The sequence below is a fragment of the Lontra canadensis genome, unplaced genomic scaffold (assembly GCF_010015895.1).
Source record: "Lontra canadensis isolate GAN:19392208 unplaced genomic scaffold, GSC_riverotter_1.0 scaffold27, whole genome shotgun sequence".
NCBI lineage: Eukaryota > Metazoa > Chordata > Mammalia > Carnivora > Mustelidae > Lontra > Lontra canadensis.
Genome location: NW_022631021.1, coordinates 11,036,598 through 11,054,242, shown reverse-complemented (window position 1 = coordinate 11,054,242; position 17,645 = coordinate 11,036,598). Strand labels below are relative to the sequence as shown.

The 17,645-nt window shown below is 33.6% G+C and overlaps 1 protein-coding gene across 1 annotated transcript in view; it reads right to left on the bottom strand.

Moving 5' to 3' along the window:
- The window catches only part of EYS (eyes shut homolog), a 1,652,140-nt gene that overhangs the window by 1,171,346 nt on the left and 463,149 nt on the right, over positions 1-17,645 (bottom strand). The window contains 1 exon segment of the mRNA XM_032864581.1: positions 5,771-5,892. Within this exon segment, the coding sequence (XP_032720472.1) occupies positions 5,771-5,892 (122 nt within the window).

Here is a 17,645-nt window from a genome sequence, read left to right as displayed (position 1 = left end):
CCATTTTGCTTTTTAATGTCTTGAAACTGTGTAAACACTAAACTACGTTAACTCCAGTTGTTTAGAGATGAGCACATACAGGTAAGTTCAGTAACTCAGAACACACAGATCACTTAAAGAGATTTGATATTTCTGCAAATATTCGTTTTCCTAACTCTTTTTGTTCTCAGGAAATACAAGCATATAGTCAATGAAATACAATTTTCATTTGATCTATTAAAATGTATGCTATGTTAAGCACTCATTATGGTGTGCAATGTGAATTTCTTCAAAAGCATGAAATTTAAGAATCTTCACTGAAATTTCTGATGTATCCTTGGGAATGACGCTTCACAAAATGAAGTAAGAGATTCTTTGTATTTTTTATTGTGAGTCCTGAAATTTTTGTTTATGGAAAATCTGTGAGAAACCTTCAAGAACTCTAAATTTTAACTAAACTCTTTCTTAATTACAAAGAACAATGTAATTTTTTTTAGTGGTCTCCATTTACTATATACACAAATATATAAAAGGAAATGAATTAATATCAATATGATCCCACAGATTCATCATTAATAAAATGCCACTCTAGTCTTATTCATACATATATTTTTAAAAACATGATAAATGTTGGGAATAATAAAAACTAGTGATACTTAGAGTTTAATACACATCAAGAAATAAGCAAAATACTTTGTGTACAGAATTTTATTTAATTATCATCATAACTCTGTGAGGTATAGCTATTATTATTCATACTTTCTGGATTAAAAAAACAAAACAAAACAAAACAAAATCCTGAAAGCTTAAGGATACAAATAAAATTCCTTAACCCAATTCACACTAATCTTTAAGGACAGAACCAAACTTGATATCCTATATCCAGATACTCTGACCCTAAAATTCATGCTTTCTCTTTCCCTGTCTCTATCCTCTCTCTCTTCCATATAAATAATATAAAACATAATTTGGTATAATCACTTCAATAATGGCAGATTATTGAGATGTTCATAGATGTCTTTGAAAAGCTAGACATATTCTGGGAAATTAGAAGACAAGACAACATGAAAGTCCACACAGGTCTAAGAAAGATAGGAAAAGACGTTAATCTCTTTTGTCTGACTGACCTTGAGCCTCTGTGCAAGCAGATACTGGAGAATAAGGCAGAGTTGTAAAATGCCTGGCTGAGTACTGAATGCATGCCTCACCATATACACATAGTAAGGCTTATTAGTAGACATAGTAGTTTGAGTAAATTATAGAAAATTTCTGTTAAATCTTTAGTTGACCATTAGATTAGCCAAGTTGAGACTTGAATAGTCACAAGTGACAAAGAAAATGATTTATAGAACTATTTCAGAAAAATCTTTAAACAAACAACAGCAGAAACAAAGAATTAAAAAAAACAACAAAAAATACAGTAACAACTGAGAAGAAGCAGGATCTGATTTCCAGATTTGCCACATTATACTATTTGAAAGGTCAAGTGTTCATAAAAAATTATAAGTCATACACAGACAGACAAGTATGACACATATATAGAAATAAAGCAACCAGGAGAAAGTATCCCTGAGGAAGTCTTGATATTGGACTTACTTGACACAGATATTAAATCAGCTAAAAGAAATGTGTTCAAAGAAAAACAGAAGTCATATCTAAATAATTAAATAGGGCACCTGGATGGTTTAGTCAGTTTAGCTTCTGACTCCTGACTTCTGCTCAGGTTATGATCTCAGGGTCCTGATACTGAGCTTCTCCTCACATTCTGCTCTGGATATGAAGCCTGCTTAAGATTCTCTCACACCCTCTCCCTTTGCCCCTTCCTCCAATTTGCATGTATACTCTCACTTGTGCACTCTCTCTCTCTCTCAAAAAAAGGAATAAATAAATAAATAAGTGTGAGATTGATGTTTTGCCAATTTGAGAATATAAAGAAATATCAATTATAAACAAGGGCACAATAGAAATTCTGGAATTAAGTGTATAAAAAAATAAAAATTAAAAATTACTAGGGGGGCACACTGCTAGATTTAAGTTGGTAGAAGAAGGAGGCTATGCATTTGAAGATAAAATCAATTAAGATTATTGATCCTGAGGATCAGAAAGAAAAATGAACAGAGCCTCAGAGACCTGTGGGACACCATAAGAACATTAACATACACATGTGAGAGTTGTAGAATCAGAAGAGAGAGAGAAAAAAAAAGACATAAAATATTTGAAGAAATAAATGCCAAAATTTTCTAAATTTGATAACAAACATTAATCTATACCTCCAAGAAGCTCAATGATTTCCAGATAAAATAAACTCAAAAACATAAAAAGCTAATCAATCACATGATAATCAACCTGTCAAAAGACAAAGAATTTTGGTAGCATCAAGAGAAAATAATTCATTATGTACAAGGAATCCCCAGTACAATTAACAATTGACTTATCAGAAAACATGTAGTCCAGATATCTTAAGTGCTGGAAGTAAAAGACTGTCAACCACAAATTCTTTATTTCTTAAAGCTATCCCTTAAATTAAAGGAGAAATTAAGTTATTTCCAGATAAAACAGAACTGAGAGAATTCATCAGCAGCAGATCTGCCTTATAAGAATTAGTAAAGAAAATCCTTCAGATTAAGATGAAAAGATACTAGACAATAATAAAGTACACTGGTAATGGTAATCATATGGGTAAATATAAAAGACAGTATAAAGGTGTTTTTGCTTATTTCTTTTTTCATTTCCTATCTGATTTAAAAGAAAGTGCATAAAACAATCCTATAAAAATGTGTTGATGGGCTTATAATTAATATTAGCCCGAAGGAGATGGGAGGGAATGAAGCAATGGTGGAGCAAAGTTTTTGTATACTGTTGAAATTAAGTCAGTATTAACACTATGTAAATTGCTTTAAGTCAAGAAGTTAACTGTAATCTATGGAATAACCACTAAGAAACTAAGTAAAAATATATAGTAAAAATAAAAAGGAAACCAAAGTGTAATAACAGGAAAAGCCTAACACAAAAGAAGGCAATAATGGAGGAATAAAGGAATAAAAAACCTTAAAAGATATAACATATTTAAATTAAAAGAAAACAACACCTTAATAAAACTCTATTTCATTATTAATGTTAAATGCAAATTAAGTATACATTTCAATAAAGGTAGAATAGACAGGATGAATTTTTAAAAACAGTCAATTTATATCCTATCTATAAGAGACAAGCTTTACATTCAAAGGCACAAACAGGTTAAAAATAAAAAGTTAGAAAAATAAATGCTATGCCATTAATAATCAAAAAAGAGCTGAGACAGCTATGCTAATATCAGGCAAAATACACTTTAAGCAAAAAAAGGTTACTCACAACAAAGAAGGATATTTTATAAATATTTAAATCTGTCAGTAACATCTAACAATTAGATCTAAGAGCCTTAAGATCTAACTTAAGTAAATGAAGCAAAATGTGGCAGACTAAAAGGATTAGTAAATAATCTTACAATAACAATTGCAAACTTTAACTCTATAATGGATAGAACAAATTGGTAGAAAATGCAGGGTATAAAAGACTTGATCGACATATAAACCAAGTAGACCTAAAAGACCCCTACAGAACATTCCACATAACAGTGGAATATGCACTCTTGTCAAATATGCAAAGAACATATCTTAAGTTGTAATACATGCCTCAGTAAGTTTTAAAAGATTTAACTCATACAAAACAAGTTTTCTTACCATAATAAAAGTAGAAAACATATAGTGCTCAGGCACTATAAGCTAGGTTTGCAGATAGCTCTTGGTGTTCTCCTGTTGAACATTTCAACAGACAATTTCACAGAACATCAAAAGGAGACAAAGCTACTCTATGACCCTGATTAATTGTTATAAAGACAAGCCTGCCTCATAAACATTTCTAAATACAGACAAAAACTTGAACATTTTCTAAACCACAAGAATAGCCAAACATTCTATCACGGTTGTACGTCTATCATATTAACATGATTGATATAAATGGTTGCTGCCTCTTTAGAAATTTGGATTTTACCTCTGTCCAGTCTTCCTTTCTCCTAGGTAAGAGACTTGTTATGAATATAGATAATTCTTTCCACTTCCTGAAGGTCTCTTTATCCAGGTCCACTTTCTTAACCCCCGCAAAATTATATGTCACAAACTCAAACCTCTAAATCCTTTCCAGCCCCCTTCTACTGAGATGCCACATGGATTTACATAGTGTGTGTCCTCCGTTATAGTAATAAGTTATTAACCCAATTAGTTTAACCACAGGCATGTTCCTGCTGGTATTTGTTTGGAGGTGATTAACAGTGTGAGTATACAAAGGCATAAATTATCTTAGGAAATATAGAAAAAGCCAAATACTAAAGAGTATGTAACAGAATCTTCGATATATATATTATATATTACACATTGTAGGTTATAATTATTAATCATTTAAGAGTAATAAAATAAGCATAGACAATTACAGGAAGTTTTTCTTTCCTAGCTCAACAGAAGTTGATTGTTTCTCCTACAATATAGATGGAAAGGCAGTTAATACAAATTTGTGATATGTCAATTTTAAATAATTGATAATTCACAAAAAAATAGCTTTTTACATTTTTATATATTTTAAAATAATGTCAACTACTGGCATTGTGAGTTTTTCTATATTAAAAATTGTTCATTTTTTCTCTTAAACTATTGCCAGATATTTCAGAATTGTCTTTAAATGAAATAACCTGCCTACTGTTAATCTGTCTGGATCTTATATCCCGCTTTAGTCACCCAAAATAAGAATATCTTTGATAAAATATTTGTCAAAACCCTTACATGCTTGAGATGATCTGAAATCATCAACTGTAATCACAAGACAAGATAGTGTATGAGTTATTTTAGAGGACACTCTGAAGTCATTTTGATTTATCCTTGAAAAAATAATCATCTAAGTAAATTTGCATTCAATTAATCTGCTTCTCTGACAAGAAGAAAATCATTCTAGTCACAGTACACCCGGTTTTGCATCTACTTGAGATACCTGGAGTTTACCAAACAAGTTAAAAATGAAAGCTATTTTATCAATATATATTTGGTTATTAAACTTTTGGAATATTAGCAATAGTTATTCATAATTTCTATTTAAAGCTTATTTCTCACCTAGAAACTAATACAACTGGATTAGGGAAAATGTGGACTAATTAATGCAAAATTGATCAATAATTCAGTGAAAGTAATCCAAATTCATGAAAATCTCCAGGTAATAAACTGAAAGTTTTAATTCAACATATACATGAAGGAGTCATATGGTGGTACTCATTTTACATGAATGATCCAAAACACTGAGATGACAAAGGCATGTTTTGAAGAAGTAAATGCATTTTTTTTTTAAGATTTTATGTATTTATTTGACGGACAGAGGTCACAAGTAGGCAGAGAGGCAGGCAGAGAGAGAGGAGGAAGCAGGATCCCTGCAGAGCAGAGAGCCTGATGCGGGGCTCGATCCCGGAACCCTGGGATCACGACCTGAGCCGAAGGCAGAGGCTTTAACACACTTAGCCACCCAGGTGCCCGGAAGTAAATGCATTTGTAACATGTGTCAGATCTGGACATTGCACTTCCAAGTTCAATCTTGTTTATAACTTTTGGACACAAATTTCAAATGAATGTTGACACTATCTTGCCAGGAAATGTCTCTTCATCTTGAGATTATTAATTTAATTAATAGATGAAAAGTGAAAATAATGCTGGAATTATCCTAGGGCACTGAATACTCCAAGTAATTTTATGAAGGAAACAATAAATACATTACTCACTGATTGCCATTGTAGATGTCAGTACAGGTGGAATTGTTCTTACAAGTATTCATTTTGCAGTCATTGGATTCTTGTTCGCAAAAACTTCCTTCCCAACCAGGTAAGCAGACACACTGGTAGCTCTAAAGGAATATGAAAATTATATAACCTTTAGATTATTTCTTGCTATTAAGCCTATAATACAGTTATTATTCCTGGCTATTATGATCTCTGTCAATTTATGTCTATTTTAATTCTTATAGAATGTTAATACTTCCCCAAAATTACTTTTACCACAGATTAAAAACTATGTGAACGGTTTCTTAAGTATTTAATTCAATAAAAATAAATATGTATTATGTTCTGGACACAAAACTCTTGGTTTTGTTAAATATCTTAATATAAAAACAGTGTATTAGTAATATGAGGTTAGTGATGGTGTAAAACTAAAGAACTAAATACATAACTCAGCAACTAGCTCACGAGTTAAAAAAATATATATAACTACAACAAATAAACCTTCTGACTGTTTTGTGGCATTATTTACAAATAATCTATGTCAATACAGTATTGTTAGTCAACTGAAGCTGCTAAACTTTGAATAGTGTTTTTCTAAGAGATAGAGTAGGCCAATAACAAGATTCAAAATACTAACACTCAAAATACTAAAATACTTTTCCAGGATTGGGAAAACAAAGACATCTCAAAGTACTGTGGGACAATAATTTATATATTAGAAATACTTTCAAAGAACAGGGCTCTTGTAAAAAAATAGAATTGGGGCTTTTACATTTAAAGATTCTAGATTTAGAATAATGAAAAATACTAAAATCAATGTTAGCTGTTTTCTTAATCTTCACTCTTTTATATAGTAGCCACTAGCCACATGTGGTTATAGAGCATTGACATGTGGCTAGTATCAAATGAGATGTAACTGAATTTGAAGATTTAGTATGAAAAAAGGCTATAAAGCATTTTACTAATAATTTTATTACTTACATGTTATAATGGTAATGATTTGAATATAAAGAGTTAAACAAAACATTAACTTCTTTTAACTTTTTCTATTGTGGCTGTTAGAAAATTTAAAACACACACACAGGTCTCATTACTTTTCTCTGAGACAGAGCTGTGCTAGGTGATGGCAACCCAGTTTCTCTACTTGCAAATATAGTTAAGAAGTCTATCTAGTTAGATGCACATGTATGAGGAGGAGGAGCTCTCTGAGATTAAGGAACCTCTTGTACTTTAATACATTCTAGCTTCTTGAGGAGGTCTGGCACCTAACAGATGCTTAATACATGTTGGATGAACACATGAAAAAGAATAAATATGATAGTAAAAGTAAAAGCCAAAGTAACCAGAATGGATTTCAAAAGGATTCTATGTTTGCTAGAGGTGACTAGTAAATTTGTTTTGAGCATTACAGTCAAACAACATCTTAATCAGAGAAACAAATAAATTCATGCTCCCTGTATTTGCATTTAGGTTACAGTAATTCAAATGTATGAGCAGTGCCACTGAATATTCTGCTTTGGTTTAATAGGGTCAATTGGTTTGCTATGGCTTGTGAGCAGCTGAAAAGCAGAGAGGGATGAGAGCCACCACATTGTCAACTCTGGGTTTTATTCTTGACATATGTGTTAATTCTCCAGGTTACTCATTAATACTATTCATGGTTTGCTGGATTTTTGCAGTAATTTTTTCCATGCATTGTGGTCCCTACATTGTTAATGTTCTCAATGAGTTCGGTTACTTTTGGAAAGTTTTCACTTACTGTATTTGGCTTATTATTTTTCCTTCCCTTTTTTGTAAGCATTGATAAAAGACTTACAAGAAATTTGGTATAATGATTATATTTATTTGAAATGGAAGCAATTCTATAGTAAGCAAGGCAAGTAAGTGTCTGCTATAGGTAAATGCAGAAAACTACACAATTCAGTGATGGAATTTAAGGTAGAGTGGGATGGAAAACATGCATAAGTCTGTGGGACAATGAGGTGCCCTGTTCACTTTCTACAATGTATGAATCATCTTTGTAAAGACAAAAACACAAGTCTACTACTGATTTTTATTTTGACATCTCAGTAATAATTTGAAATTAACGTGACAAGTGAGTCAAAAGCCAATCAAATATCTTTTCCATTAAAGCCATACATTCCTTAAAAGCTAATAATTATTGGTATTCTTGATGACTTAATAATTAGTAGAAAATTATCATCAATTTAATGGTATGATTATCATTAAAGTATAAGGTACAACAGCAGTGATCTATAGATATGATAAAATCTGTACAAAAAGGAAATATTAAAAAATGAGGAAAATATGGGTTTTAAATAATTAAACATTACAAATATAAATTTTGAAGAAAGCAGAAATGAATATGAACTAGAAATAACCCAGAGTTCAAGAATTTCTATTCATCCATTGTTAACTTAATTCAGAAGCATTTTTCTGAATTTAGACACTCTTTGTACAAGGCACTTTCCCATTCAACATTGAAAAGTTAATTAATTCCAGTAATTTAAAATAACAGTTAAAGGTAAAATACTATTTTTTAAACCATATTACCAAAAACCATATTGTCCAAAAATAACATTTAGAGAGTAACCACATATTTAGGAACCTCTCCAGACCAATGTTGGATAAGTACAAAGAAAACACATGGAGGAAGAATGAAAGATGAAGAGTAAATTTTAAAAGCAACTGAGGAATAAAGACACATTACCTTCAAGCAGCCAAAGACTAACATCTTATTTCCCAGTAGTAGAAGCAAGAACCTAGTAACAAATATTCTAATGGAGTGAAAGAAAATAACTAGGAGTGAAAGAAAATAACTATCAACCTAAAAATCTATGGCCAGTAAAAAATACACTTTTGGGGAAAGGAGAATAAACACATTTGTAGAAAACCAACACCTGAGAATTTACTGAAATGTTTAAGATTGTGGGTATCTGGTGACAACCAGCCAGGATTTCAACTATGCTCTGAGAATCATTTACTATGTAATTATAAGAATGTTGTTTAATCTCAAGGAATATCAGAAATAATGGTACCTGATTGATAAGGGTGTGAGGATTAAATGAGTACCTAATATAGAACTTCATATGATATCTGACCTACAGTAAGAATCCAGTAAATTTTAACTAAAACTTTCTTTTTTATGGGGGAAGGGCAAAGGGAGAGGGAAGGAGAGAATCTTAAGTAGGCTCTACACCTACCTGGGGCTCAGTCTCACAACCTGAGCTGAAATCAAGAGTCAGACACTTAACAGACTGAGTCACCCAGTCCATCTGAAAATGTTCTTTTATCCAGTGAATTATTCAGGTAGTCTGAACTATTCCTCAGTCTCTGATTCCTGCTTCTTTGACATTTTTCCACCTGGAATACTTTTACTTACTTCCTCCAAACCCATCTTTCCAAAGTTTATTCTTCCCTCAAGGTTAAAATGTCACATTCTAACTGAACCATGAACATTTCCTACAGTATACTTTCCTCTCTCACAATTTCTATATTATCTTTTTTTTTGATACTTTTAAAGTACATGAGTTACTCATATACATATTCTGTTTTCCACTTAGTATTTATGATATCTAAAAATATATTGTTTTTGTCTAATGTAAAATATAAATAAAAACAAATTCTAAGAAGGCATGAACTAATGTTTTTTGTTCAGTTATCATCAATATTTGGAATACTGTTTATATCAGATAAAAAGAATGAATATTAGAACATAAGATATATATGATACTAATTGGTAATAATATAGTCATAGAGAATATTTTGTTTAGGAACTTTTTAGATATTAAATCATCTCATTTTCCCAACAAGAAAAAGTATATTTTAAAATACCTTTAAATAACCCTTCATATAAATGTTTAACTAAAAACCATTTCTATAACTATGGATTGGAAATTCCAATAAAAGAAAATAGGATTAGTTCCACTATAAAAAAGTGCTTATATATTCAGATCGTTTTATTTGACTCAATCTTAGTCACAAAATTTATCTTACAAAAAATATTTGCTGTGTAAAATTTCCTTTTAGATTCCTGAAAATGTAGATACACACCAAAAGAATAAAAATAACATTTTTTAAATTGTGGTATTTTCTGGCACATTATTGATATCTAGGCAAAAGAACAAAGATTTCTTTTTTTGTTAATAAAATTTTTAAAAAATAAAATTCATAATAAATTCAGTCCTTGTAACAATAAAGAGCTCTCGGGGGGAGGAGCAAGATGCCAAAGGAGTAGGAAATCTAAATATCACCAAGTCCCAGGAGTTCAGCTAGATAGTTATCAAACCATTCTGAACACCTACAAACTCAATAGGAGATCAAAGAGAAGAAGAGCAGTAATTCTAGGAACAGAAAAGCAACCACTTTCTGGAAGACAGGATGTGCAGAAAAGTGAATCTGAGGTGATATACAGGAAGATAGACCTCAGGGGGTGGGGACGGCTCATGGAAGGTCTTAGAGCAGTGGAGCACAAAATTGTAACTTTTAGAAGTCTGCTCCACTAAGGGACATTGCCCCAGAGGCTAAGCAGGAGGTGGCGCCCTTGAGGAAACAGTGTGGTCTCAGGACCTGTGGGGTCACAAAAAGACCAGTGGTGTCTGAGTGTGGCAGAACTCCCAGGTGTCAGAGTGGTGAAGCCAGGTGCGCAGATGGAACCTAGGAGTGGGCTGTCAGCTCAGGATTATCTTAAACTGTGATCCAAGACACAAATGGACCACTACTCTTCAAGGAGGGACGCCACAAGTGGGAGATCTGGCGAGATTCACTCCTTCCTTCTCTAGGAGGAGCAGTGGAGAAGTTCATTGCAGGAATCTGCTGGGTTTGGAGACTCCAAACAGGACCGTGCACCAGAGACAGAAATGATCGGTTACAGACTGGATGAGCACAGAATGCGGCTGGAGACCAGGAAGATGGGAGTGATTGACTGCTTTTCTTTGAGGGCGCATTGAGAAGTGGGGCCACAAGCTCTCGGCTTGTCCAGGCTGGAAATTGAGAGGCTGCCATTTTCATTCTCCTCCCCCAAAGCTATATAGAAAGTGTTCAGGGAACAAAAGCTACTGAGAGCAAAACCAAGTAGATTACTTAGCATGGCCCCTGGCAAGGGTGGTATAATTCTGCCTCAGGCAAAGACCTTCAAGAATCATTGCAACAGGCCCCTCCCCCAGAAGAGAAACAAGAACATCTGGCCATGACCAAGCTTGGGATACAGTTCTTCTAACAGATCAAAATAACACTAAATATAACCTAAATCTAGTGCATGGCTTAGCTCTGGTCTCCAGCCTGATCACATTCTTTCCTTTTTTTTTTTTTTTTTTTTCCTTTTTTCAACTAACTTCTTATCAATTCCTTTTTTAGAATCTTTTTAAACTTTCATCTTTACAGTCTTATTCCATCCCTTCATCATGTTTACCCTTATTTTTGTATATATATATAAGTTTTGCTTTCTTTAAAATTTTTGGAGGCAGTTTCTTCTAACAGACTAAAATTCATCCAAAATCAAGCATGTGGCTCTGTTCTACTCTCCCCCCACCCCTGATTCTGGGTCTCTTCTGAATTGGCTAGTGTATATTTTTCTGAGGTCATTCTTACACTTTTAGTGTTTTGTTCTCTCATTCATCTGTTCTTATGTGGATAAAATGACAAGGTGGAAACACTCACCTCAAAAAAAAAGAACAAGAGACTACCTATGGCTAGGGACCTAATCAATATGGACATTAGTAAGCTGTCTGATCTAGAGTTCAGAATGATGATTATCAAGGGACTAGTTGGGCTCAAGAAAAGCATTAGAATACTAGAGAATCCCTTTCTGGAGAAGTAAAATCACTTTCTGGAGAGAAAAAAAAAACCTAAAATCTAATCAACTTGAAATAAAAAAAGCTATTAATGAGGTGAAATCGAAAATGGAGGCTCTTACTGTTAGGATAAATGAGGTAGAAGAGAGAATTAATGATATAGAAGATCAAATGACAGAGAATAAATAAGCTTAGAAAAAGAGAAACATACAACTACTGGACCACCAGGGGAGAAATCGAGAGATAAATGATACTAAAAGATGAAACAATATTAGAATAATTGGGATCCCAGAAGAAGAAGAGAGAGAGAGGGGGCAGAAGGTATAATGGAGCACATTATAGTAGAGAATCTCCCTAATATAGCAAAGGGAAAAAGCATCAAAATCCAGGAAGCACTGAGAACCCCCTTCAAAATTAATTAAAATAGGTCCTCACCCTGTCATCTAATGGTAAAACTTACAAGTATCAGTGACAAGGAGAAAATCCTGAAAGCAGCTCAGGACAAGAGGTCTATAACATACTTTGGTAGAAATATTAAATTGGTAGCAGACCTATGCACAGAGACCTGGCAGGCCAGAAAGGACTGGCATGATATATTCAGAGCACTAAATGAGAAAAATATGCAGCCAATTATACTACATCCAGCTAGGCTGTCATTGAAAATAGATGGAGAGATAAAAAGCTTCCAGGACAAACAAAAACTAAAAGAATTTGTAAACACCAAACCAGCCCTACAGGAAATATTGAAAGGGGTCCTCTAAGCAAAGAGAGAGTCTAAAAGTAGTAGACCAGAAAGGAACAGCAACAATATACAGTAACACTCAACTTTATAGGCCATACAATGGCACTAAATTCATATCTTTCAATAGTTACCCTGAATGTAAATGGGCTAAATGCCCCAATCAAAAGACACAGGGTATCAGAATGGATAAAAAAAAAAAAAGAAAGAAAAACAACAACAACAATAAAAACAACAGGATCCATCAATATGCTGTCTACAGGAAACTCATTTTAGATCCAAAGACACCTCCAGATTCAAAGTGACAGGTGGAAAACAATTTACCATGCTAATGGACATCAAAAGAATGCTGGGGTGGCAATCTTTATATCAGACAGATTAGATTTTAAGCCAAAGACTATAAGAGATGAGGAAGGACACTACATCATACTTCAAGGGTCTGTCCAACAAGAAGATCTAATAATTTTAAATATCTATGCCCCTAACATGGTAGCAGCTAATTATATAAACCAATTAATAACAAAATCAAAGAAACACATCAACAATAATACAATAATAGTAGGGGACTTTAAAACCCACCACCACTGAAATGGACAAGCAAAGATCAACAAGGAAATAAAGGCTTTATATGAAATGCTGGACCAGATGGACACCACGATAAATTCAGAACATTCCATCCCAAAGGAACAGAATACACATTCTTCTCTAGTGCACATGGAACATTCTCCAGAACAGATCACATCCTGGGTCACAAATCAGGTCTCAACCAGTACCAAAAGACTGCGATCATTCCCTGCATATTTTCAGACCATAATGCTTTGAAACTAGAATTAACCACAAAAAGAAAGTTGGAAAGAACTCAAATACATGGAGGCTAAGGAGCATCCTACTAAAGAATGAATGGATCAACCAGGAAATTAAAGGAGAATTTTTTTTTTTAAATCATGGAAACAAATGAAAATGAAAACACAAGTATTCAAAATATTTGGGACCCAGCAAAGGCAGTCCTGACAAGAAAGTATATAGTGATAAAAGCCTTTCTCAAGAAACAAGATACTCTCAAATACGCAACCTAACCCTACACCACAAGGAGCTAGAGAAAGAACAGGAAAGAAAGCCTAAACCCAGCACGAGAAGAGAAATAAAGATCAGAGCAGAAATCAATGAAATAGAAACCAAAAGAAACAGAACAGATCAATTAAACAAGCAGCTGGTTCAATGAAAGAATTAATAAGATTGATAAACCCCTGGCTAGACTTATCAAAAAGAAAAGAGAAAGGACCCAAATCAATAAAATCATGAATGAAAGAGGAGAGATCACAACAAACACCAAAGAAATACAAACAATTATAAGCACATATTATGAGCAACTATAAACCAGAAAATTTGACAATCTGGAAGAAATGGATGCATTTCTAGAGACCTGTAAACTACCAAAACTGAACCAGGAAGAAATAGAAAACCTGAACAGACCCATAACTGGTAAGGAGATTGAAGCAGTCATTAAAAATCTCCCAACAAGGAAGACCCAGGGCCACACAGCTTCCCAGGGCAATTCTACAAAACATTTAAAGAAGAATTAATTCCTATTCTCCTGAAACTGTTCCAAAAAAATAGAAATGGTAGGGAAAGTTGCAAACTCATTTTATGAGGCCAGCATGATCTTGATCCCAAAACCAGACAAAGACCCCATTAAGGAGAATTACAGAGTAATATCCTTGATGAACATGGATGTGAAAATTCTCACCAAAATACTAGCCAAAAGTATCCAACAGTATATTAAAACAATTATCCACCATGACCACGTGGGATTTATTCCTGGGCTGCAAGGATGGTTCAACATCCACATATTAATCAATGTGATACAATACATTAATAAAAGAAAGAACAAACTCATATGATACTCTCAGTAGATGCTGAAAAAGCATTTGACAAAGAACAGCATACTTTCTTAGTCAAAACTCTTCACAGTGTAGGCATAGAGGGTACATACCTCGATATCATCGAAGCCACCTATGATAAACCCACAGTGAATATCATTCTTGATGGGAAAAAAATGAGAGTTTTCTCCTAAGGTCAGGAAAATGGGATAGTGCAGGGATGTGCACTATCACCACTATCACCACTGCTATTTGACATAGTACTAGAAGTCCTAGCCTCAGGAATCAGACAATGAAAAGAAATTAAAGGCATCCAAATCAGCAAAGTAAAAGTTAAACTATTACTCTTTGCAGATGATATGATAATTTATGTGGAAAACCCAAAAGATTCTACTCCAAAACTGCTAGAACTCATACAGGAATTCAGTAAAGTGTCAGGATATGAAATCAATGCACAGAAATCAGTTGCATTTCTATACACCAACAGCAAGATAGAAAAAAGAGAAATTAAGGAGTCGATCCCATTTACAATTGCACTCTAAACCATACAATACCTAGGAATAAGCATAACCAAAGAGGCAAAGAATCTATACTCAGAAAACTATAAAATACTCATGAAAGAAATTGAGGGAAGCACAAAGAAATAGAAAAACGTTCCATGCTCATGGATTGGAAGAACAAATATTGTGAAAATGTTTATGCTACCTAAAGCAATCAACACATTTAACACAATCCCTATCAAAATACCATCAATTTTTTAAAGAAATGGAACAAATAATCCTAAAATGGAACCAAAAAAGACCCTGAATAGTCAGAGGAATGTTGAAAAAGAAAACCAAAATTGGCAGCATCACAATTACAGACTTTAGGCTCATTACAAAGCTGTAATCATCAAGACAGTATGGTAGTGGCACAAAAAAAGACACATAGATCAATAGAACAGAATAAAAAGACCAGAAATAGACCCTCAACTCTATAGTCAACTAATCTTCGACAAAGCAGGAAAGAATGTCCAATGATAAAAAGACAGTCTCTTCAACAAATGGTGTTGGAAAAACTGGACAGCCACATGCAGAAGAATGAAACTGGACCATTTCCTTACACCACACAGAAAAATAGACTCCAAATGGATGAAAGACCTCAGTGTGAGACATGAATCCATCAAAATCCAAGAGAAGAACACAGACAGCAACCTCTTTGACCTCAGCCACAGCAACTTCTTAGAAACATAGCCAAAGTCAAGGGATGCAAGGATAAAAATGAACTACTGGACTTCATTAAGATCAAAAGCTTTTGCACAGCAAAGGAAACAGTCAATAAAACCAAAAGACAACTGACAAAATGGAAGAAGATATTTGGAAATGAGATATTAGATAAAGGGCTAGTATCCAAAATCTATAAACAACTTATCAAACTTAACACCCAAAGAACAAATAATCCAATCAAGAAATGTGCAAGAAGACATGAACAGATGGACAGACATCCAAATGGACAATAGGTACATTAAAAACTGCTCCAGATCACTTGGCATCAGGGAAATACAAATCAAAACCACAGTGAGATACCACCTCACTCCTGTCAGAATGGCTAAAATTAACAAGTCTGGAAATGATAGATATTGGCAAGGATGCAGAGAAAGAAGAATCCTCTCCTACACTATTGGTTGGAATGCAAACTGGTGTAGCCACCCTGGAAAACAGCATGGCGGTTCCTCGGAAAGTTAAAAATAGTGCTACCCTATGACCCAGCAATTGCACTACTGGGGTATTTACCCTGAAGATACAAATGTAGTGATCCAAAGGGGAACTTGCACCTGAATATTTATAGCAGCATTGTCCACAATAGCCAAACTATGGAAAGAACCTAGATGTCCATCAACAGAGGAATGGATAAAGAAGATGTAAGCACACACACACATTGGAATACTATGCAGCCATCAAAAATGAAATCTTGCCATTTGCAATGACATGAATGGAACTAGAGGGCATTATGCTAAGCAAAATAAGTCAATCAGAGAAAGACAATTATCATATGATCTCTCTGATATGAGGAATTTGAGAGGCAGGGTGGGGTGTCGTGGGATGTACTGAGGAAAAAATGAAACAAGATACAACTGGGGAAGGAGATAAACCATAAGAGACTCTTAATCTCAGGAAACAATCTGAGGGTTGCTTGGGGGTGTTGGGGGGAGGGCTGAGGTGGCTGGGTTATGGACATTGAGGAGGGTATGTGCTATGGTGAGTGTTGTGAATTGTGTAAGACTGATGATTCAGAGACCTGTACCTCTGAAGCAAATAATACATTATATGTTAATAAAAAAAAAAAATGCTCTCCAAAAAAAAAAAAATGAGCTCTGCCTATTGACTCATAGTCTATTTCCTTTTAATGTTATTTTTAGAATTCATTTTAATCTACAAAAACTTATAAAATTCGCTATAGACACAAAGACTGACAAATACTATATATAATGATACTCAGGATTAGATATAATATAGTAATATTAATTCTTAAAAACAACCAGATCTATGTTAATACAATTTCTTTGAACTATAGAAAGTGATTTACCTTGGTGCTTTAAGTCTAAAATGAAGTAATATGTATTATTCTGACAGAAAGTTAATGGGATATTTAAAAACAATTTCTGCAAAAAGTTATAAATGCTGAATTTGACTGAACATATTTTGAAATAATGCAATGAAAATACATGTTAAAATGAGTGGTACTTTCAAGGCCGAACTCTTTTAGAAAAACACAGTTTCTTTAACTTGGGGAAATGTAATAGATAAAGATAATGAAAAGCCACATGTTAGATGTTAATGTTGATAGGGCATAAATCAAACTATATTGACCTTTTAAAAACACTTTCTAAAGGAAGTATAAACCTGTAATAAACTCATTCATTGTTTTCATATAAAGTTTTTGATTAGTATTAAGAAAAGCAGATTAGTATTAGTGCCTATTCTAAATGAGGAAATGTCTTTAAGTACAAAGTTCCACTTTCCCTACAATTAGCTCTTTTTCATTATAATTGATTCACAATAATTTCATTCTCTTATTGAATGTACTACCTTAGTAAACAATTTGCAATCCTTTCCAAAAGGTTTCCTTACCTGTAACGTTTTCTTCCTCCCATTTTTTTTTAAAGATTGTATTTATTTATATGAGAGAGAGAAAAGCAGTCAGGAAGGACAGAGAGCAGGAGCAGTGGGAGGAGCACAGGGAGAAGCAGACTCTCTGTTGAGCAGGAATCCCAACTTGGGGCTTGATCCTAGGATCCAGACATCATTACCTGAGCTGAAGGCAGGTGCTTAACTAGCCACTGATGTGTCCCACCTTTAATATTTTTTTTCTTTCCTTTTTCTTCCTCCTTTTCTCTCTTTCTTTCCTCTTCTTTTTCTTTTCCTTCTTTCATTCATTCTTTTTCTTTCTTTTCTCTCCTTCCTTCTCTGTTTCTCTCCTTCCTTCCC